Source organism: Rattus norvegicus, chromosome 6 (genome assembly GCF_021556685.1).
Source record: "Rattus norvegicus strain SHRSP/BbbUtx chromosome 6, alternate assembly SHRSP_T2T, whole genome shotgun sequence".
NCBI lineage: Eukaryota > Metazoa > Chordata > Mammalia > Rodentia > Muridae > Rattus > Rattus norvegicus.
The window spans coordinates 96798481-96822714 of NC_141539.1; the positions used below are offsets into that span (position 1 = coordinate 96798481).

At 45.0% G+C, this 24234-nt stretch overlaps 1 protein-coding gene across 10 annotated transcripts in view; it reads left to right on the forward strand.

Moving 5' to 3' along the window:
- Daam1 (dishevelled associated activator of morphogenesis 1) overlaps positions 1–24234 on the forward strand; it is a 160577-nt gene that overhangs the window by 108726 nt on the left and 27617 nt on the right. For 5 of the 10 annotated variants that reach the window (XM_087553227.1, NM_001433961.1, NM_001433960.1 and 2 more), the window contains 13 exons: positions 4816–4910; positions 7178–7511; positions 8291–8401; positions 8516–8619; positions 9832–9898; positions 10111–10228; positions 10560–10698; positions 10977–11035; positions 14642–14829; positions 15267–15566; positions 15852–15959; positions 22258–22287; positions 23330–23436. In XM_087553227.1, the coding sequence (XP_087409353.1) occupies positions 4816–4910; positions 7178–7511; positions 8291–8401; positions 8516–8619; positions 9832–9898; positions 10111–10228; positions 10560–10698; positions 10977–11035; positions 14642–14829; positions 15267–15566; positions 15852–15959; positions 22258–22287; positions 23330–23436 (1760 nt within the window). The remainder of the gene's footprint in view (positions 1–4815; positions 4911–7177; positions 7512–8290; positions 8402–8515; positions 8620–9831; positions 9899–10110; positions 10229–10559; positions 10699–10976; positions 11036–14641; positions 14830–15266; positions 15567–15851; positions 15960–22257; positions 22288–23329; positions 23437–24234) is intronic. The other 5 variants (XM_087553229.1, NM_001433964.1, NM_001433963.1 and 2 more) reach the window with 2 other exon arrangements.

Sequence of the window (24234 nt, forward strand, 5' to 3'; positions counted from 1 at the left end):
GCCCCAGGGAAGCTTTGGTCTATGGCTGTCAGTTAAAATGCGCTCTCAGTATCTGAATTCTGACCTCTGAAATGTTAGCACTTCAGGCAGCTGGAAGATCATCTACTAATCATAACTAATGACAGAAAATAAGTCATTAGCTTTTGAGCCTTAGTAGTTTAAATCATGTTGCCATTGATGAAAACTGAAGGTTGAGGTCTTTGCCTCACACGGCATACTCATGATTTTAAGAATGGGTTGTATCCAACTTTAGGTTGATAGTATCAAACAGAAAGTAGTTCTACCTCTTTCTGCCTACACCCAGGTCCTCATGGAGAATTGTCTTACTACTCCAAGACCTTTAAGGTGATCTAGGCTTTTACTCTGCTCCCACTGGGAAAGTTAAAAACTGACCAGGATCTATCTTATTTAAGCTCTTATTTAAGCTTTGTAGGGCCTCAACTTTCAGGATCTTCCTCTTCTTTCCTCTGTTTCTTACTCTGCTGTTGTACCTTGAGTGATAAACAGTCCAGTAGATGTGACCAGGACTGTACAAATTATAGAAGAAGTCACAGGGTTGCCTTGAGAAAGAGAAGAGGAGAGAAAATCCGTTCCGTATCCCATATCCACCAAATCCCATTCTATACACTGCTGCCCCAGCAGTGAGGAAATGGTGACATCGCTGTCAGTGTGGATAAGCTAACAGAATGGGGGAGTTCCGATGACTGACAGGGACTTCTCTGTGCATCCACCCAAGCAATGATAATTTAGAGCCATTCACCATTTCTTACACGTAGAGGTTGTTTGTGAGTTCTTCCTGATTATTGGAAAAAAGGAGCTGTCAGGCAGATTGTCTCTGGGTGTAATTAAGTTGGCATTGTTTGATGTCTAAACGCTAAGTTAATGAATTCCCTGCCCTGAGTGGAGAAGTACTAAGTAGTGTGGATTTTCCTTTCATTGGATATGGGAAGTTCTATTAATTTGTCCTTTAGTGACTTTTGTGTCTAGGGTCGGCTTAGCCTTGAGTTTTAGGGTTTTCGATATGCCTGCATGGGACCTTCTTCAAATTCCTTGCTTCCTCCTCTCCCCAGACAGCTTTGTTTGCAGTGTTCTAGAGTGGATTATACTTTAATGGTTTGGTTCCTAATCTAAAGTCTTCCCCAGGACATCACAAAGCTATTAGGTTGTGTGACTTTGCCTTCCTTCATGTGTCAGACACCTGACAAAGCTTTGAAATGCTTCTTCATTAGGCCCGAGGCATTATCTTTCTAGGGTCAAAGATACAGAACATTAGCTGGCCGTGGTTAGCCAGGTCCCAGAACTCTGAGGGCTTACTTAAAGAAGGAGGGAGCCCTGGAACAGCAGAAACCCTGCTGAGTCCTCTCTCAACATCCTGGTTGCCTCTGGTCCTCGAGTGCTGGCTGCCATCTGTGCTAGAGGCTTCCCCACAGCACACAGCAAACACAACCCCCCCACACACACACACTGTCCCTGGGGACAGCGATGGTACGTAGTTTCTCCGGAGCAGGGCGCTGGCTGTGCTTGGGGAACTCATGAAGAGGCATTTGTCCACATTGTCATCATCTGTCATCTGCAGCATCAGTGGCAGCTACTACTGAGCTGCCTCACATGACAGGCAGTGCTGCCACGCTACTCACAGAATCTGAGTCTAGAGGCAAGTCACCTTGCCCAAGGTCATTAAATTAAGTGGTCATCTAATTAGGGGTTTAAGCCATCTGTCTGAACCCAAAGATAACCTCACAATTAGTCTCTCATTCTTGGTTTTAAAGTCGGTGGGGTACATGAGAGGCTGGGGGATGGGACTCTTCCTGTCCCCTAGGTACACACTGTAGAGACTGTGGTCTGACTGTTCTGGGGAAGGGAAAGCATCTGCTTTCTTTAATGCCTCTAGAGTCTGATAAAAACGGTCCAGGCTGAGAACAGCCACACTTGCTGTGAAACCGCCTTTGGGAACATGTTATGTTACATTACGTAGGCCTCATAACAAGAATGCTTTGTTCTTTAAAGGACCCCGAGGTACCTGTCAGCTTTTAAAAAGTCAAAGAACCTATGATAGAGGAGAACTGGCATTAGGACGGGGGCCTTGGGGGAAGATGTGATGCAGCGTTCACCTTGCCCATTTCACAGCAAGGGAGTGTTTCAGACCAAAGTGGTTCTGGTCCAGGTGGCTGTGCCGGTCTGTGCACAGCTTTCCCTGGAAGACCCTTGCCAGTGTGTACTTTGTCTTTTGCTGGCTTGTGTGTGAGCAGACACTGAGGGCTATCACAATACCCCCCCTCCCCTACCTCCACCCACACCCCCATATGCATAGCACTACTTGTGTGATTTAGAGACTAACTCTAGAAATAAAGGCTTATCACCATAGCAGCTGTAAGTTGTAAAGGAAACTTTTCTCTTTATTTGTTTAATATATACAACTACACTGTAGCTGTCTTCAGACACAACAGAAGAGCATCAGATCCCATTACAGATGGTTGTGAGCCACCATGTGGTTGCTGGGATTTGAACTCAGGACCTCTGAGAGAGCAGTCAGTGCTCTTAACCACTGAGCCATCTCTCCAGCCTGCAAAGGAAAGTTCTAAAGCCTGAACAGCTGAGGCTTTCAATGGAAGGCATCATTGGGATGGCAAGTTCATCTATTTCTGTCACACAAATGTGATCTCAGATCCAAATCTAATGCTTTCACATTAAGGAATAATCATGGCCCTTCTGATTTAATTAACATATGCCTACTTCATGTTGTTGCTATTTATTGAAAAAAAATAATAATAATTCTCTCGAGATGATTTGTGAACCTGAGCTAAAAATCCCCCCTTCATTAGGGAAGGGAGTTCAGTGTAATTTTCTGTGGCACTTCATAAATCTCCCTCCTCTGAGAAAGACACCGCCATCTCCCTGCTCAGACGCTTTCGCTGTCCAGCATCACTCACAAGCGGAGCACAGGCACCTTTGTCTCGTTCGGGAGACCCACAGTAAAGCACAGTTTGAGTTCAGCATGATCTTATGAAGTTAGTCTCTAGTGCAAGGAGTGACCAAGGCCTGATTGTGAGCTGCAGGTTCAAAGCAGTGGGGACTCTAGAGAAGTCCAGCTGCCACTGGGGACTGAATGCCATCGTGAATTCACAGAGTTTTCCACAGGATGGCTCTTACAGCGATTTGGAGAAATCCATTGCCTATTTCTGTACATAGCTTCTTCATCCACTATCCTCCGGTGACAGCTGTCAAGACACATCACCACAAAAGAACAGCTTTAGCAGAGCAATAACAACAACAAAAAAAAAAAAAAAAAAAAAAAAAAAAAAGACCGCCCCTGCCCCCAGCCGCATAAATGACACAGTTATTCGTTCACTTTAGACCTGACACTTTTTCCTCATCACAAAGTCAAGTTGGGTTTTAATTAACATATACTTCATGTTGGTGCTATTGGTTGAAACATGGTAAGGATAAAGTCTCTCAGATGCTTTGTGAACGGAGATGAAAAGAAACACGGGATCGTTGGGTCACATAGATAACCATCTCTCTGTGTGCTCACCTACTGTCCACAGCCGGTTACCAGAGTTGATAACAGGTAAGGCCAAGGAGACAGGAGAGTGCATACAGAGCAGGTGGAGGTGAGACCCGCCCACGGCTGTGTGGGTGAAAGCTTCTGGACTGGACCTGGGTCAGGGGGCTGTTCTGATAACACTAGGCTGTCATGGATGAGAGGAAGAGAGAGACTGTAAACCTTGTGGGTTTCAGGACTTCATGTCACCTGAGGACTCAGGAGATGGTACTTTAGCTTCTTTCCCAATTGCTTTGATAAAATACTCTTAGAAAAACAAAGCCCCAAAGCCCCCATCCTAACGCCAGTTTATTGGAACTTACGACTCAAGGGTTCAAACATCACGCTACAGAAGTCAAGGCAGCAGGAATTTGAAGCAGCTGGTCTTATCCCAGTCAGGAACGGAATAGCAAAAGGCAGTCCTCAGCTTGCTTACAGTCCAGTATATCCTGCCCAGGGAACCATCCCACTGGCAATTAAAATAGGACTTCCAGTATCAATTAATATACTCATGATAATCTCCCATAGGTGAGCCTAGAGCTATCGTCCAGACAATTAGAGGTTCTGTTGAGCTGACATTTAATACTAACAGTCATAGTCACATACCATGTAACATATGACATCCAGATACAGTGAAACACCCTCTCGAGAATATGGCAGCTAGGGTTGGAGAGATGGCTCAGAACTTAAGAGCACTGGCTACTCTTCCATAGGACCCAGGTTAGGTTCTTAGCACCCACATGGCTCATCTGTAACAGCAGTTCAAGCAATCAAGGGATCCTGCTCTCCTGGCTCCCTCAGGGATTGCATGCACATGACATCCACATATACAGATACAACAGCCATATACATAAAATGAAAATAAATATTTCTTAAAAAGAGATAAGGCAGTGTTTTAGAGCAGGGAACTCAAGAGATACTCTCTACTGGTTTCGTGGCACCTGAACCATAGATATATACATATATGTAGTACCACACACAGACGAACAATAGGTAAATAAAAAACATCACTACGATCTGCTTATCTAGAGTCTTGTTCCTGCAGCATCAACATTGCCTGGAAATTTTAGGCATCCCAGGCTTCCTCAGACCTGCCACGTCAGGCAGCTGGAGAGGCACTGCCTTAGTAGCTCTTGGCATTGTGTGTGTGTGTGTGTGTGTGTGTGTGTGTGTGTGTGTGTGAGAGAGAGAGAGAGAGAGAGAGAGAGAGAGAGAGAGAGAGAGAGAGAGAGACACCCTGGTAATAGTGAAGTAACTTCTGTTTTCTTTTGTAGAGAAAATCTCTGCTGGCTTTAGAGAAGGAAGAAGAAGAAGAGAGGAGTAAAACCATCGAGAGTCTAAAGACAGCACTGAGGACAAAGCCCATGAGGTGCCTTTCCTTGGGTAGCACAGCACCCATTCCTTCCCTATCCCTTCACCTCTCTTTCTTTCCTTCCCTCCCTCTCTCCCTTTCTCCCTCCTTCCTTCCTTCCTTCCCTCCCTCTCCCTCTCTCTTTCCCTCCTTCCCCTCTCCCTTTCTCCCTCCTTTTTTCCCTCCCTCCCTCTTTCTCTCTTTCCCTCCCTTTCTCCCTCTCTTCTTTTCTCCATCCCTCCTTCCCTCCCCCTCTACCTCTCTCTTTCTTTCCTTCCCTCCCTCTCTCCCTTTCTCCCTCCATCCTTCCCTCCTCTCCCTGCCCTCTCCTGTTTACTGCAATGGTCAAACTTTGCTGGGACTGTTAAAATTTAAAAGCATATAACAGAACCATGGGTAGCTACTTTGATCACTGAGCGTTTGATAAGTGCTTTCCTTTTAAAAGAGATGCAGATGGTGCCTACGATGGACATTTTTAAAGGAGGAGGCAGGAGAAGCAGAGAGAGGAGAGAGAATGCTAGAGCACAGGGTGTCACAACCATTAGTCATTGCTCTTGGGAATGTGAATGCAGCCATTTGGGACTGTAGTAGGGCAGCTAGTCCCTCAGCGTTAAACATAGTGTTGTCACATGACCCAGCAGCTGGCCTCCTAGGTGTATAGACAGGAAACTGAGGGCTGGCCCTAAACACTTGTGCACAAATGTTCATTATCAGTCTTATGCAAAATAGCTTTTTAATAAAATAGTAGGAATAACCCATATCCCCATCAGCTGTCAGATAGGTAACTAAAACACAGACTATGGGATGGTTTTTGACCACTGAACTGTGCTCTTTAAATCAATGAATTTCATGGAATGTGAACTGCGTGACAGTAAAACTGTTATAAAAATAAAGATGCAGGCTGGAGAGGTGGCTCAGTGGTTATGACTGCTCTCCCAGAGGACCTGAGGTGAGTTCCCAGCAACCACATGGTGCCCCGCAACCAGCTGTAATGGGATCTGATGCCCTCTTCTGGTGTGTCTGAGGACAGCTACAGTGTACTCATATAAATAAATCTTTAACAAAAATCATTAGACTCATCAATCCTTGATAAGTATAGGAATAAACATTACTATGTTCCTGGCACTAAACATTCTTAAGGAAGGAAGGAAGGAAGGAAGGAAGGAAGGGAGGAAGGAAGGAAGATGGATGGATGGGTTCTAGCAAGGAGTGAATTATCTCTGGTAACCATTTCCACTCTGTCCTTCCTACACCATGACTGCCCACTAAGGTCTCCAGAACTCGTGAGGTGTTGGGGGTCTTCTTACAGGTACATTTCACTAACACTAGTGCCATAAGTAAAGGGTCACGTGGTTGGGTGGAGTTATATATGTATGCTGTATTTAGTAATAAAGTGCAAGCCTATAAACATGCACCGCGCACCGCGCACTGAGCAAGTATTTGACAGGGGTCATCCAGTCATGACGACGAACTCCGCCCTTTCTTGGCCCATCATGAACTCTCACAAGCTGAGGGGTACCTGGAGAGAGTGTGGAAGCTCCTTGGGTAGTCAGGGAAGCAGGGTGTATTATCTCTGCACTGGTCAGGGCCTTTCACACGCACACATGCACTGCGAATCCTCATCAGCCACAGTAAAGGTTATAATAGTGATAAAATTAATTCACAGTATAAGGCCTTGGCTCTTAACAGGTTTTATATATTAGGATTCCAGTAGCGTGTCATATAAAAGGAGGGTTTTGCTGTAAAACACCTAGGAATAAAAGCCCATTTATCTGATGAGCAGTAGGATTGAAAGATGCTGCTCTTTGACTTACAGTGGCCATGGTTAGGGCCAATCCACCAGAATACGCTGCAAGGATATGCTGCAGTGACTCAGATCCGCAGATGACTTTTAGCAGAGCACAGGAGAGAGTCTAGGGATGGGGCTGTAGCTCAATGGCAGCACTTAGCAAGTGTGAGTTCAATCCCCAATGCCAGGAAGAGGAGGGAAAGATATATATGCTAAGCGGCTGCTACACCTGGCTTTGTGTGAAGATATGATCATTTGGTTGGTTCGCTGTAGCAGCTGAAGTACACGTGCCTCCGATGGGGGTCCTTTCTAACAGTCTCGTTAGACAGGCTGTTGGGTCCGTGCCATGGAAGAGCCAAAGAGTGACAAAGGCCTCATTGATGGAAGCCTTTGGGTTCTTCAGGAAGTGAGTCTACTTCCTTTCCCCTGGGCTTTTCTATCAGGGATGGTTACAAGAGCACAAAGGGACAAATCTGATCACCTCTCTTCCTGACAGGTTTGTAACCAGATTCATCGACTTGGATGGCCTGTCATGTATTCTCAACTTTCTGAAGACCATGGACTATGAGACCTCCGAGTCTCGGATACATACCTCCCTCATTGGCTGTATAAAGGCACTAATGAACAACTCTCAAGGCCGGGCCCACGTCCTGGCTCATTCTGAGAGTATTAATGTAATTGCTCAGAGTCTGAGCACAGAGAACATTAAAACAAAGGTGGCCGTGCTGGAAATCCTGGGCGCTGTGTGCCTGGTTCCTGGGGGCCACAAGAAAGTTCTGCAGGCTATGCTGCACTATCAGAAGTATGCCAGCGAGAGAACCCGCTTCCAGGTAGGCCCCCAGGCACTCTCACTCCCCCTCTTGTCTTTAAGTAAACTGGTACCTTTGCTGGCCCTGAGGTGGATTACTTGATTGTTGCCCCAGTAGTGAGCGTTCACACTTCGTCCCCAAACATTCCCTCCTTCTTAGGCTCAAGAACCAGAAACTAGAATATGCTGTCTGCAGGTGTTCAGTCTGGGGTCTGAGATTTACTGAACTTAAAACTGTGGCGCGGGGCCTGGAGTACCTGTTGCCTTTATAGAGGGCCCAGGTGCAGCATCAGCGCCTATGTGGTGATTTCACAACCACCCATCAATTCCAGTTGCAGGAGATCTGGGGACTTCTCCTGACCTCTGTGGGCACCAAGCACACACATGGTGCACATACTTACATGCAGACAACACACTAACACAATAAAAGTGAATACATTTAATAAAATACATTTAAAACAAAAAAACCTGTGTTGGCATCCTGTGTCTTATGTAGAAAGCTCCCATCTCTTGAATACACTGAACACAGGGTCCCTGAAAAATCTACAGGTTACTATTCTTCATTTAGGATCAAAACTAACAGTGAGATTCTGTCCTCATATCTTCACTCAGATGGGGATAAGGAAGCAGTGTTTCCTGCACTTTGTATATACTTCCTGTGAAAACCTGAATTCTGTGAATCAGTGTAATTCTGACCAAAAATATCAACCTCCAAGCATTAAAAATAACATTTCTTAAAATGAGCATAGGTGGGTTTGGCAGTGTTTTAGACCCTTATTTTTCTACTTGTATCACTGACAGACGTTAATCAACGACTTGGATAAAAGCACTGGGCGCTATCGGGATGAAGTGAGTCTCAAGACTGCCATCATGTCGTTCATCAATGCAGTGCTGAGCCAGGGAGCCGGAGTGGTAAGAAGCCTGCGCGGCAGCCCTGCACACATGCGTCAAAGAACGCTTTCCCGACACGGTGGCTGCGCAGTTGGAAAACCGTAAATGTGTGTTGTGTCGTCCTCTTACTTTCAGGAGAGTTTGGACTTCAGACTCCATCTTCGCTACGAATTTCTGATGCTAGGAATTCAGCCTGTTATAGATAAATTAAGGGAACATGAGAATTCAACACTAGACAGGTAAGCCCCCCTGTTACAGCCTGAGAGGGTGGTGCAGTGCCAGGAGAAGTGCCAGCCCACGGGCTGCTTCCAGCTTGCCTGTCACATCAGCAGCTCGTACAGCCTGTCACTTCAGATCCTTATGATCTTTGGTGAACTTTGTCCCTGAGGAAAGCAGCGTGGCATATAGAAAGCTTCGTGCAGCCCAAATCTGTCCTGCTGAAATCACTCACTGAACTTCACTGTTTTTAATACGTATAAAAATGGCGGTAAGGGCAATGACAGCCTCTCGTCCTGTCGTGAGGACTGGCTAACTCTCAGGCTTGTGAAGTTGTTCACTGATGCTAACAGGCATTCTGTAGTGTCCGTTTGCAGCCATTTCTAAGGTATCCCCAGTAGCTTTGAGATGCTTACAGTCACCACCACCTCCCTCATCCACACACCCCAGCATGCCCTTCTCCACTCTTGCCCTGGGACCCCTCCGTGGTGTGTCTTTAAACGCCCTTCCACCAGGGCTCTGGTCACTTGTTATCTACAGAGAGCACCCCAGCTGCTATCCACTTCTTCCCCTTCCCTGTGCTTCCATCCCCCTTACCATTTTGTGTTTGTCCCCATCATCTCTGGAAAGTAGAACCCAGAGTAAGGAGTTAGTAAAAATTTGCACAAATAAATAATGATATGACTATTTTTCTGATCTGTAACTCACCACCAAGCCAAATGCAAGCCAGCAAGCCAGGTATGGGTATATGACCTTGTTTTCCATGAAAACGGTTGGCAAGAGGAATCTGGACATTTTTTTAGATTTGGTAAAGCATCTATTCATTTGATAATTACCTACTGGGTAATTATCACACTTTTTCCTCTGATGATTTCATTTAACTCATTAGAAAAACTCTGTTTAAGCAAAGGCATTCAAGTTTTGTTGCTGTGTTTCTTTAGGAAATAGCACTAGAAACCAGCAAGGCTCTTTCTTGTTTTTCTTCTCGGCTGAGGGTCAGCCCTGGCACCTTACATGTTATAGCTGTTACTCACTGCTCACCGAGTCTCCTGCCTTTGCTTTGTGAGACAGGCACTCTGTGCAGTCAGCCTGGGCTTGAGCCAACCCTGTAGCTACCTCCTAAGTAAGGACACCACCTCAGTGTGCCTGGAGCTACACTCAACCATCCTGAGCCCTCTCTGCATGTGTTCTTTCGATTTCCCACTCTTAGTCATTTTTGTTCAATTTCCTTTCAGGCACTTAGACTTTTTTGAAATGCTCCGAAATGAAGATGAACTAGAATTTGCCAAAAGATTTGAACTGGTATGTATTCTCATAATGGTTCTGGTGTGACATTTCAAGTGGCCTCTTGAAATGCATGGTCTGAGTTGGCGGGGACCAGTGCAACCCGAGAGCAGAGTCAACGTCCTGTCCTGTCACCTAGATGGCAGGGTTCGATTGTATTTGCATCTTCCTTTATCGGGAGAACCAAGCAATTGGATGTTTGATCCGACTTTGTTTTTCCTACAAACTAGGTTCACATAGACACAAAAAGCGCCACTCAGATGTTTGAGCTGACCAGGAGGAGGCTCACCCACAGCGAAGCCTACCCCCACTTCATGTCCATTCTGCACCATTGCCTGCAGATGCCTTGTGAGTGCCCTGATGGCGTGGGTGCCATGGAGACGTGGGACAGTGTCCAAAGCGCTCTGCATTCTCAGCAGTACTAACCGGATTGGGGCATAACCAGGGACCCTAAGCCTCAGCTTTGTGGCTCTCCAGTGTTTGTTTCCTTACAGATTAAGGGCAGTCATGAAATCCTCAAAACAAAATGGTTTCAGAGTAAATGCATGCCTTACAACACATGGAGAGTGCCCCTGATCGGGTCTGGGGCTCTAAAGGGTGCAGGCCTACTGTGGACAGCAATCCATCCTAGTTTACAAACAGCTGGAACATGGCTTTCTATCCCTCCCTTCCTTTTCAGACAAGAGGAGTGGTAACACAGTCCAGTACTGGCTGCTGCTAGACAGAATCATACAGCAGATAGTTATCCAGAATGACAAAGGACAAGACCCCGACTCCACACCTCTGGAAAACTTTAATATTAAGAACGTCGTAAGAATGTGAGTGCCTCTCATCTTGCTGCCTGTGAGACAATGAGGGTGCGAAAGGTACTCAGTTTGTCCTACCTCACATAACATCGGAGGGAGATGAAGGTCAAAATTTGTTCTGGGGTCAAAATGAGTTCACGTACATATGACTCCATCTAAGTGACATCTGGGTTTCCCTGGTTTCTCCCAAGGACTCTGTGCAGTACACCGCTTGTGTGCCCAGGGAGACCATGTCTGGCAATGCACACGTTTTGTTTTCTGTAACGAGTTTGCCTTTATCTGTTCTACAGGCTGGTTAATGAAAACGAAGTTAAGCAATGGAAAGAGCAAGCAGAGAAGATGAGGAAAGGTAAGCGGCCCTGGCGGCGGTGAAGCTGCTTAGGAGACCTGGGTGCTAGAGAGATCGAAATAAGGTTCCAGACTCACTCCGGTGCCTCAAGTAGCCTTTCGGTTTTCACACCTTAGGGCATTTTACATTGACTTTTAAAAATCAAACCACTTAGTGTTCTTGCTATTCCCAAGAATCCATCCTTTAGTTTTATATTTGGTAAGTAACTTTAGAAAAGATTGTAACATTTGCTGTTTAGAACTTATAATTGAAAACAAAGATTAAAGTTGTGGGTCCTTTCTTTAAGGGTCCTACCATGGCTCTGTAGGTAAAGGCCTTGCTGCCAAGTCTGACAGCCTGAGTTGGATCCCCAGGACCCACAGAATGGAAGGCTGGAGAACACCGATTCTTACTTCTGCCCTCAGCGTGTGCCCTTTGCATGCATGCACACACACACACACACACACACACACACACACACACACACACACTCAAGTTTTTTTTTTTTTAAAGAATTCATTAATTAAGATTTCTTTAAAACCACTGAGCATGCAAGCCCCCACCTCACAGCCGCGCTTCACTTACAGTGTTTAGGGTTTGAGCAAATACAGCAAGAAGGTTTGGGTTTCTTCAGAGTCCTAGGACAAAAGCTTAGGCACCTTGGTACCAGCAGTTCTCTCCATGGCCATAATGTGACAGCAGTCACAGGAAGATAAACCAGGTAGAAAACTAATGTCTGCTGTAGATATGTGTTATGGGTGCTAGCAGGCCAGCCACTAGTGGTAGTGGAATATGCTTTTGATGTTCTCAGCCTCTGATGGGAAAGACATTTATGTTCCTCCTGGTGCCGCCACTCACAGAAGCATACAGCTTGCCGCTTCCCTCCTTCAGAAGCTTAGCAATAAAGTCACCTTTGAGAAAGCAACCACACTCCCCCACACCTCACCATGGATGATGGACTCCCTTCCACTTGTCAGAGTCATTTAGTCAGAGCTGGGGAAATACAGCCACAGTCATCCAGGATCTGCTGTCCTGAAACAAGTGGCCAAGAGGTGGCCTGAGCACTCCTTTTTCTCACATCCCATTTCCTCAGAGCCGCTAGAGGTAGTGGAAAGGTAACTGTCCCTGTGGCCGATGCTCTCCCTGTGGCTGTTATTCACCCACGTTGCTCTCAAGGAATCTTGAGTATACATCCCAGAACCCACTGTGGACGGAAAGCAGAGAAGCACTAAGACCAGGACAAAGAGAATAATTAGATGAAGGAGCGTGCAGTCCATCCTCTTGTTAGCTTCAGCTGCCCACCTGACACAACCCAGAGTCATCTGAGGCCGTCTCCATTTAGGGATTGTCCTGATCAGAGTGGCCTGTGGGCATGTCTTTAAACATTTTCTTGGTTGATAATTGATGTATGAGGGCCCCGCCCACCCTGGGCCACGCCATCCTTAGGCTGGTAGGCCAGGACTGTGTAAGAAACGTAGCTGACTGTGACCTCCAGAGCAAGCTTTTTGCTTCAGACTCCTACTCAAGTTCCTGTGTTGTCTTCCCTCAATGACTTTAAGACCTGGAAGTATAAGATAAAATGTGCCCTAGGCTGCTGTTGTCCTGCTATTTACCACAGCTACCAAAAGCCAGTGAGGGCAGTTGGTGAGTGGATGTTTAAGAATGCTCTCTAGTGTGTGTAGATGTGAACTTACAGTTGAGAGCATTTGGGACATGAGATTTTGGGTCATCCAGCCATACATTCAGGGGATACCTTAGTGTCTCTGGTATTTTCAATTTTACTGGCCCTCAGTGGGAGTCTGACCCCCACCTTCTTCCCTGTGATCTCCTCTTTCACAACATGGACAGTGAAAAATAAATTAAAATTGAAATAAACGGAAAGTTAGCATAGTGTCGCACATACTAACTACACAGCAGCCATTACAGGGTTCGGGGTAGGGTGGCACAGGAGAAAATCTCCAAGGTCAGGGAGAAGAATGGGGTGGTGAGTGAAGTTATAGTCAAACAGAAGAGAAGAGAAATTATAGATTGGATGAGTTCTTTTCTGGAAGCTTCAGCTGGCAAAGTTAGATTGCATTATTGACAGCGTCAGAGGAGGAGACAGGAAGCTGTTTGGACCTAAAGTTGGAGAATATATTTGAGGGAGAAGAATATGGAGCCCAGGGCTCTGAGAAGGTGTCAATAAAGCCTTGGTGGATGGATAGTAAATGATGCCAGTTTGGGAGACAGTTTTCAGGCTGGCACTTCCCAAACCTGCCATTACCTCAGGACCATCAAGGAACTTGTTCCAACTGGTTCCTAAGCCCTGCCCCCTATCCCAGCCCACCCCCACCCCTGCCTACCTTATAGATTGGTTGCAGAGGGGTTTGGCCAGAGGTCTTAAATTGTTAAGAGCTCTCACTGCATCTGAGACATAGCCAGACTTGTCAAAGACTAATGATGAAACTGGGGAAGGAATGTCCCGAATCTCTTAACTGTCAGTGATGAATGAAGAGGAAATAAAAGAAGGAAATAGAATTAGATGTGAACCAGGAGTCAGGCATCAGTGTAGTGGTAGACATGATTGGAGCTTCTTTTTATTTGAATGCTGGCAAAACTCAAGGATTTTCATGGCTCACACCTTCCTGTAAACTCCAGTTTGGAGAGCCATAGAAGAGGGAACCTCAGAAAGAGACAGTAAGAGGCTTAGTCCCAGTGGGCAGTATCGCTAGTGCATTTGTTGACATAAAAAGAAGAGGCTTTGAGGGCAAGCATGTGAAATAAGAACCTGCAGCCTAACTCTCACTATTTCTCATTCCCGAAACCCATCACTCCTCCCAAAGCTTTATATTCCTTGGCAAAATGCATGTCATTACACTGAATGAGATGCCTCCTTCTGTCTCCTTCCTCGTCCTCTGACCCTGACTGACCCTTCCACACCCAAGGAAATTATTAAACCACACCTGAGAGCCACTTTGTGTCCTCTCAGTCCTGTGGTTCCCATGCCTAATCAGTACTGTTACCCTGAAGATAGTGGATATGGAGACAGTAACATTTGCTTTTACTAGTTTTGGTAATCTCTTGCCAGAATCACAGAGTAGTTGAGGTAGCCTTGCAGGAAGGCTGGGGTGTAACTCAGCTTCACAGCGCACACTAGGCCTGCTAGCAGCTCTCTGTTGGAGCACAGAACCCTTCTCCTGCTAGCAGGAAACAAGCCAATAAATTTCATCTCCCAGAGCTGGGCTTCTCCCTGAGCCATTTCTAATATGTGAGAAGGGGCCTTCTTTTCAATAATCATGGCTGGTAGGCCACCAATATGACAGGACTCAGAATTAAGGCACCATTTTTCATGAGAAGTTGATCAAACTGTTTTTTGTTTTGTTTTGTTTTTCATTTTTAGAACCATGGCTTTAAGATCTCTTCTTTAGTCTTTCCCAAAATGTAGTTACTAAAGTAGTTGTATGAGGCCTTTTCCCAGCACGGGCACTGTTTAACTCTGAGTTGTCCCTCAGTGGAGAAGAAGAATGATACCTGGGTCAGTCTGACCACAGCTTCTACGTCGTCCTCAGCCCACTTTTTTTTTTTTTTTTTAAGAAAATGCTTCTCTCTGACAACTCAGTTTTCATGTCCTGTTGTTCTCTTGTACAGAGCACAATGAGCTACAACAGAAGCTGGAGAAGAAAGAGAGAGAATGTGATGCCAAGACCCAAGAGAAGGAAGAAATGATGCAGACCTTAAACAAGATGAAGGAGAAGCTGGAGAAGGAGACCACTGAGCACAAGCAGGTTAAGCAGCAGGTGGCAGACCTCACGGCGCAGCTCCACGAGCTCAACAGGGTGAGGGCCGAAACCTGCCTCCTGCCTACACGGGGACCAAGACCCTCCTGTACCCCAGGCCTAATGCTAAAATAGACAGTACTGCTACAGGGATGAGATCTGACAGTTTCACAGTTGATCTCAGTAGTGTGGACTCGAACCACTAACATCCTGAGACACCAATATTGTCCTAAGAACAAAGAAAGACCACATTAGCTTCTTAGAAAAGGGACGCCATAAAACCAAACCATGGGATGGTGCAAGAAATGAGAGGTACAAAGCCTCCAGGGACAGGCCCCTATGTGTCCAAAAACATGAGGGTCAAGATCTATCCACCCTTGAAAACCATGTCCTCAAAATTATGGGTGTTTTGTTGCACATTCCTTCAACAAGATTAGATTCTTAAAGTCATTCCATGGATTTTCTTCAGTTGACTCTTCTTGGTCTTCTCATTTCAGAGGGCCGTCTGTGCCTCAGTCCCAGGAGGACCCTCACCAGGAGCCCCAGGAGGACCCTTTCCTCCCTCTGGGTTGGGCTCTCTTCTCCCTCCCCCACCACCCCCTCTCCTTTCAGGTGGAGCACTTCCTCCTCCACCACCTCCCCTCCCTCCTGGGGGTCCTCCTCCTCCCCCAGGGCCTCCTCCCTTAGGAGGAATCCTGCCACCTCCTGGTGCTCCAGTGAGTCTGACACTCAAGAAGAAAAATATTCCCCAGCCCACCAATGCCCTGAAATCCTTCAACTGGTCCAAGTTGCCTGAGGTAAGCCATTTGTTCCCATTAGTGGATTAGTGGATGGCATCTGCAGCTCTGTATCCTCAGAGGTGAAACATCCCTGCTGCTGGGTAGCTTGACCATCTAGTGTGGATGCCCTAGCTCCTGTGTTAGTTAATAATGTTTCTGTAAAAATTACACATTGCTTCAAACCAGCTCACTGGAGCATCCTATAGAATTATAAATTTGAGGTAGTAGTACTTCTAAAATAAAAACATATTCTTTTTTCTGTGTGACTGCCAGTCATGGAACTTGTTAACTTACTGTTTCTAGAACAAATTGGAAGGAACAGTATGGACTGAAATCGATGATACAAAAGTCTTCAAAATTCTAGACCTTGAAGACCTAGAAAGAACATTCTCTGCCTACCAAAGACAGCAGGTAACAACATGAGCCCTCCAGATGCCCCAAAGTACTGTGTTCTTATGCATGGTCCCTGGGCCATCTGCTGAAACCAAGGTGCATGAGTGCGTTGGAGCCATGCTGTTTGGTCTCCCCAAGGTGTTCTGCAAAGCAGCATAGCTGCATTGCATGTCCTGTGGCCTATCAATGCATGTGGACCACTTGAAGGCATGTGGACTCTTGTTGGAGAAGCTTCCTACCGTAGTGCATCTACATCTTCTTTATGTATGTATAGACAGCACTATATGTTATCTGTTCATACTCAAAATGAATCCATAGGAAAGACAGTGTCCCCTTGCAGTATTTGTTTCAGAAACCATGCTGGGCTGTCAGAGTTAACAGAAATATCAAATGGTTAGTCTCAGAGGAAAAATGCTTTTTGGACTAGACAGACTCTTTAGAAGTTTAGAGTTTGGTAAGAACTATAATTTGGCAGCTAAGTAGAATCTACGGAGGAGTCTTCCCCAAACGTCATGAACATTGTAGACTCACTAGTATGGTTGTGCGAGCTGAGCAAGTGTGAAGGTGGTAATGATACCAGTAGAGCCAGAAAAGCTACTACTGTCCTTCCACAGTGGTAGCCAGAACATGGTGTGTGCCTATTGCCTGCATACACACATGGGCCCTGGTAGGTGGCCTCCTAGTATGAGCTCTGGTCACATTTGTGTAGACTCTCTTGTTGCTCTAGAGGGCTTTCTCCAAAGGTCTCAAGTGTAGGCAGAAAGTTAGAACAGGGTAGCTGGGTGTAGAGAATTTGGGAAACAAAGAAAAGATAAAAGGCAAAATCAGTCAGAGCCCTGGAGAAGGGAAACTGAGCCCAGGAGTATGGAGAGAAAGGATCTTAAGGTAGGCCAAAGGAGAAGCCCTGTGAATAGGCACACTGCCTTTAGATGGGCCAACGAGTGAGTGCACAGGGGTCTCCTGAGAGCTGCCCTGGTGGCCACTCCTGTGTGAGTAATGAGCAGGATAGAGCATCCTTAAATAAGCAGCAGGTATCCTGGTCTGCTTCCTTGGCTTAGCTCCTCAGAAAGGCACCAAAGAAGAGATGGACAGAGGCTGGAGAAGAAAGAAGCCGGGAATTTCTTTTCAAGATGGTTTCTAATGTATTTGCGTGAGAGACAGGGTGTTATTCACCAGAGGATTCTGCTGTGAGAGAGGGAGAGTGTCTGTGCAGGCCTTTTTATGATGGTTCAGTAGACTAGGAAAATAAAGTCCGTTGCCTGCCATGATGCTATTAGCCCTAAAACAGAAGCCCTCACCCAGTCCGATTCATAAGTAAAAAGATGCCATGCTCAGTGTTGTATGCGCCAAGCTAGGGAAGGTGACAGAAAGGGAGGTGAGGGGTCGTTCAGAGAACAGTGCACCTTATGTTTCAAAGAACAAACAAAGGTGTGCCCAGAGCCTGTGTCCTACAGCTACTCTGCCCACTTCATTCCTGATTGGCTTCTGTGTCCTCCTTCTCTCTCTGGTGTCCTCGGAAAGAGGCCCCTGGATTTCCATGTAATTCAAGTCATCTTGTGATCTGGATACAAGTCCCATTTCTTTGACACCCCAGGTTGTCTGAGGCGAAGGTTTGGAAACGTAGAAAAGCGTATTAAATGGAGGGAAAGCAGCAAGTATTCCACATGGTTCTATTCAAGTCTGAGCATGTGGGTTGCATTTGTGATGAAGGCAGGTGGTTGAGAGGCCCAAGTTTACAAGCCTCATAATTAACCGGCTTTCAGCAGAAAGTGCAGGAGGATGCTGCCAAAATGCTCTGGGACAAATATATGGACAGTTTTCAAGAGTTCTGGGAGAGACAATTGCAGAAAGCTCTTCAACGGAGTAACCGTTTCCTAGCAACCAGCACTGTTTAAGTAATCAGTACTCATCCCTGACAGGATAGACCAGAACATTTCAGTTCTTCTTAACACTGGGGGACGGGTGAGGGCGGGTTATCAACCATATTCCCAGCACTACTTTCAGAAGACAATTTCAGCATACCACGCCTCTTGAGCATTTTAAATATTCCCACTCTGGTATAAAAATAGAAGATAAACCATCAATTTATTTCCCAAATGAGGGTAACTTGAGCCCCTTCATTGCGTTTACATTGTTGAGAGTCAGGAAAGGAAAGGCTACAGGCATCTTAATTGGAATATGTAGGTCAGAGTAAATGAGGCTATCCCCTCATCCCAGAACTACAGCATCAAAGACCTGTGTGTGTTCATTCCAGGCGTGGCAACACAATATGCAAATATCACCACACTTAAACTCAACTGCCCTTATTTCTAGTACCAAATGAATACCAAGAACCCATCTTCTTCTATGGTGGCTCTTTCTTCCTCCAGAGTTATGAAACTTGTCTAACTCTGGACTTCAGCCATTTGTTTGTGTAGATGAATTTTCAGGCATTCAGAGGAACACACACACATCACACCACAGGCGTCTGATAGGACCACCAGAGCCTGATTTTGACATAATTTAAATACGGAGTGACACTTTGGGAATGCGTGCATTCATGTATATATATGCACACACCTACATAAATATATACATTTGCCTATATTTATAAGCTTATATGCTATTCTGTCATTCACATCAGGTATTTAGTTTGTCTCCTTTAGATATAAACTATGTCAAAGATGATTCAAATTCATTCAACCTTTACACGAGCTCACGATATAATTATAGTACAAGGCAGAGATGTGATAAACCATAAGTAACTGCCATATGGACCAAGATGGTGGTTGCTATTGGGAACTGGTTATGTTTCTGGTACTGGGTGTGATATAAACAGTTTTTATTCTCATCAACCGTAAACTTTAGTGCTCACGGAGCTTTTGTAGTCATTTCCTTATTTAATCTCACCCCAGCTCTAGGAAGAAGGCCACAGTCATATATTGCAGATCCTGTACTCTCGGGACACAGACTGCTGGGTTCTCGCTTCTCTTTGTTCTCCCACCTGGGACACCACCAGGCTGTAGAGGGTGGGATTTGTTTTAAGTGCATGCATTAAAGATATAGAGAGCCAACTGTGCGAGCCCATGCCTCCCACGAAGTGGAGTGTAATAGCACGCAGCTATTCCCCTGTGCATGTTCCACAAGTTCATTTGAAAGTCAATTCCTTGAATCTCAAGACCTTTTCCTCATTGGAACTACATTACACATGCTCTCCAGGTCAGCCCCAAGAGACTAGTTTAATACATAACATCAGATGCTGTGTGATAGTTTTATGGAGATGCAGTTGAATAATCCTCACATCTGTAATGGGAAATCTCGTCCTGACACGCCATCAGTTCATTTCTATCTACAGTTAGATAGAGGGAAATGAGCTGAAGACACTATGTTTGCTAAAGGAAATCTTCAAGTCTTCGGTGTCTCTCTCTGCCTTGTCCTTTGCCTGAGGACAGCACTTCCTTCAGAAGCCTAAGATCCCCGCACAGTGTAACGTTCCAAAGCCATCATCCTTTGATTTAGGGAACAAAAGAAAGCTACTGGGCCAGGCTCCATTCTCTAACTCCAATGCTAGAGTGTAACATTTTAAGTCCTGAATATTTGGAATATTCAGCCAGATCTACAGATTTCTTAAGAATAGTCAAAGACTTTTTCCTTTTTTTTCTTACACTCAAGTTAGTTTTTGCATCTAATTTTCACATTGAAAAGTCATAAGACAGTTTTGTCCCCTTCTTCAACTATGTCAGTTTGCTTTGCTTTGCAATGCTGGAGAAATCTCTGACTTCATGCATTCAAAGCGAGCGCTCTCTCACAGAACTGTGTCTCCAGCTCTCAGTCAGCATGGCTTTTAGTCTTAGCACCAAAAGACAAGAAAAACTGCAAAGCCTATTATTGCTGTATTTGCTTATTTATTTAAGTGTAGGGCTGGGGAGATGGTTCAGTAGGTAAAGTAACACCAAGTCTAATGGCCTTGAGTTCAAACCTATATGGGAGGAGCCTCTAGACTTCCACAGTTGTCTTCTAACTCCAGGCATATGCTATGTCATGGATGTGCACACACTCTCGCATACACACACACCACACCCACACACACATACACAAATGAAAAAAAATAAACATAGTTTTTAAGTAGTTTGAAGGTCTACAGTAAGAATTATCAAATAAGGATTGTATATAAATATTAGTATATATTTGAATTGGAAAGGATTAAAATCCATTCATTTTCTATGCAAGGTTGAGCCATCATTTCATTGCAGAATAGTTTATAGTAGTTCACAAGCATTGGTCCCTGAAAATTCAAATACCGACCTCCTAGTTCTATTCCAAGCTTATATATATATTCATTCCCTTTTGATCTCCAAGGGAATAGGCTTTAAACAGAATCTTGCATGCTTGACGTGAGCCTGGGAGTTTCATAATGTCTAGTGTGCCCTGCCTAATGAAACCATCCCATTTGTGATTTCATTTGTACTGTGTTAATTACTGGGTCTTCAAAGAAGTCCTGTCTTAAGGCTAACAGTTGCCAAGCCCTCATGGCGTTCTTCAGTCTCCCTGGAAAGATAAGCTGGACCATTTAGCGACTAGCTGCCATGCATATTGCTGTTCAAAGTTACAGATGGACCAGCCGCTCTACAGACCCAGTCAAAGGAAGACCAGGGTGCGGGGTGTGACCTGTCAGTTCAAAAGCTAAAATAATTATGTCCTGTTTGCTTCTAAATGTTGGCTCATAAAGATGTGTCAGGCACTGCATAGGAATTTTAATCTGAGGGCCATTACATTTAACCCTCACCCTAGTAATGGCTAGATAGACCGGTCCATCCCAGGACATAAACCCAGTAAACCACAACTGCCTGATTCCACAGACTGCTGTTCCAGAGGTCAAATCGGCTTCGTTTCTCAACAGTGTGAATGAATTTAAGGTATAACCTGAGTTTCCAAAAAGCTTCATAAAAATTTCTCTTTTGAAGAGAAGCCAGTGAGAGCGGGGTCTATTTAAAGTAGTACTTTTCTCTTTGCTTAAGTTGCCCTCATAGTCTTTGTTTGCACCACAGTCTTCTGCCTTTAAAACTGTTTTTATTAGAAGAGTCCTAAAGAGCTTCACAGTAGAAAGTCTGAGTCATAATGGGCAAAAGAAAACAGGGATATCAGGCAGAAGAAAAGTTGTGGTTATCAGCTTGCTTTTGAAATGCCTTTCCAGAGAAGCAGGCCTCCTTGTATAGGCAGACCAGGAGGTGGGGGCATTCAGTTTCCCACCAGAAGAATTATGTGAAACAGTTCATCTGTGTAAAATTGGCCTTGGCAGTGCTGCCGAGACCAGGGAGACCTTAAGGAATCTGCTGAGCAAATGCTAGTTGTACACACTGTTGGCCTGAAAGCTGCAATGTGTTTTGCACACCGACGCTTTTCTCTCCTGCCTTAAAAAGTATGCAGGAGAGGCTGCCACTTTCTCATAACATACCATTAGCTCTTCTTTCCGTCTTTACTTGAAGACTTCTCTAAAACTTCTTTCAAGAAAAAGCTATTGGCCTTGTCTGCTTGAACAGCCTTGACATGCTTGAACCCCTGGGACATGGCCACTGATAACTGCATCAGTGGCTTCTCGGTTTTTATGCTCTGCTTTTCCTCACCCCTCCACACAGCACCTGCAGCCATGGTTTGTACCCTCTAGGAAGGGGCACTAGTGTTGGTGTCACTCCTGTGGGTGACACACTGTTTTTTCTTAACTTTTCCTTATGATGCAAGAAGACCGATATTTCCACCAAAGAGAAGCACATTTCCTCTAACAATGCAATTGTTCAGTCAAGATGATGAATCTAATTGATAATCTTCAAGTGAAAATTTCAACATGGTGGCTGGGAATATAGCTCAGTGGTAGAGTACTTGCCTAATGTGTGTATGTGCCTTTGTTTTGAGCATCATGTGTGTTTGTGTGCTTATATAGACATACACATGCTCCTGCCCAGATTCACATGTGCACACACACGTACACAGCCACACTCTCAATCATGCATGCACCACATTAAATAAGTGGGAGTCCAGTGGTTGTTTTAAAGAATTATTATTCCGTGTCCTTCCGAGCCCTTTCCTTCCTGCATTTGATTTGCTCGCACTTGAAATGGTGTGTAGCAAATGCCACCTGTTCTCTTACACTGCAATCTCCACTGTATCTTCAGCCAGACTGGCTCACTTGTGCTAAGGACTTCAAGGGCAGGAAACATCTCCTGCCCTCTTGCCCTGCTCCACCAATGTCCTTGACTGCTTTGACTTTCCCTGTTTGCTGCTGTGGTTTCTGAATTGCATGTATCTGATTTGCTTTTTCTATGCCTCTGCCGTGCTGTAGGAGTTCTTTGTGAACAATAACTCCAAGCAGGTAAGTAAGCTACTGTATAACCCTTACTTAACACAGCTCTTTGGCTCACTGTAAGCTTGAAATCCCTTGATTGTCTCCTTAGATAATGTAATTCAGTGACTAGGTAATTCCTCTCTGGGATTCAACTCTTTCTGGACTGCCTCAAGGTGTTTCTGAAATCCCAGCACAAGAAAGAGACCTTTGCGTTTAGCCCCATGGTTCTCTGTTATTCATTCATACCGCCTCTGCTTCCTGAACTGTGACACAATTCAAAAGCTGTCTGGTTTCTCTATATTTTTTAAATGTCATAGTGCATTTTTAATAGCCCCTAACCAAGTTGGCTACTTACCAAGTTAGCCTACGTTCTCACCTCAAACCTCATATTGCATCTAATTGCTTTATGCCTGGTCCATCTTAGTTGTATCTGGCCATCATGAATGACTGAAATAAGCAAGTAGTGTTCAATTGTTAATTCAGGTAACTGAACAGATCTCAACTGCCCCCCTTCTATTGCCCTCCTGTCAGGCTTGGGAAACAACAGCGTTGGGGGACTTCCCGTTACACATGAAGGTGTTTGGGGGTTATTTCTCAACTTTCTTGACTGCTAAGGGTTGCAAATGGTTCTCGGATGAATGGACCCCATAAATGACTGGACCATTAATGGCAAGGCTCTGCTGAGCTTGATTCACAGTGACAGTTCTTCTGTCTGCTGTTCATTGAGATTTGAGGAACAAAAGAACAGCATCACGCACCGATAATTTATGCACGTTTAACATCTTCCACTTGGAGACTCTTTGTTCTTCTTAATAATGCTTTTTCAAATGTGGGTGGTCAGCTTTGTGTTGTCTCTGCCAAGTAGAGAGTGGCCTTCGTTTTGATTGCACCACCTTCAGAACATTGCCTCATCAGCTCAGCTCAGTTCGTGTGTGTGTGTGTCTGTGTGTGTGTGTGTGTGTGTGTGTGTGTGTGTGTGTGTGTGTACAGAGAATGTGGAAGAAAAGTTGTGTTAGGAGCCTGACTGTCCACATTTGACTTTGATGGATGTCTCTTGTGTTCTTTCCAGAAAGAAGCAGATGCCATTGATGACGCACTGAGTTCCAAACTTAAAGTCAAAGAGCTGTCAGTGATTGATGGTCGGAGAGCTCAGAATTGCAACATCCTTCTGTCGAGGTACTGTTGGTGCTAAATAAGCATGGCTGGGGGACCAGCTCTCCACTTAGTTTAGAACCACGTGTTTTCTGTTTAGTTTTATTCATTTTCTGCTGAAGTACAGGTCTTACAAGCCCCTTCTGTATAGGGTGAAGTGACACTTGCTGGTGTTACTTTTCCTGGAGAGATCTCTCAGACTGGATGCTGACCCTTGGTCTTTCCTTTCCAGAAGCCTAAGAAATGAACTGACTTCATTGACATCTCTTAGTTATGGACATAGTTTAGCCCTTGAGTCACACTGTCACAGAGTCAGGAGCTGTGTTCCTGCTTCTCTAGTTTGTTTTTTGGTTTTTTGTTGTTGTTTTTGTTTTGTTTTGTTTTGTCTTTGGAGACATGGCTTCTCTGTTTAATAGAGCCCTGGCTGTCCTAGACTCACTTTGTAGACCAGGCTGGCCCTGAACTCACAGAGAACCACTTGCTTCTGCTTCTGCCTCTGCTTCCTGAGTGCTGGGACTCAAGGCGTGTACCCTCTTGGCTCTATTTTGCTTTCTAATGTCACCTTTTTATATTTCAACATTACATGAGTTCATTCTCCTTTTGAACATCTTTGTTTTATAAAGATATGTAAATCTCAGTGAAATGCTAATTCAGCCTTGTTCAGAAATCTTTCTTATAACTTGTAAATTCTAAGACCTTAGAACTTGAAGTGAAAAAAGAAACTGGGAGCCTGAATCTTGATTGCAACTTCAGGCAATGTTGTAGGTCATTCTACATTTCAGGTAGCTTTGTGGTATGTCGTTAAGCAATGACAACTAATGC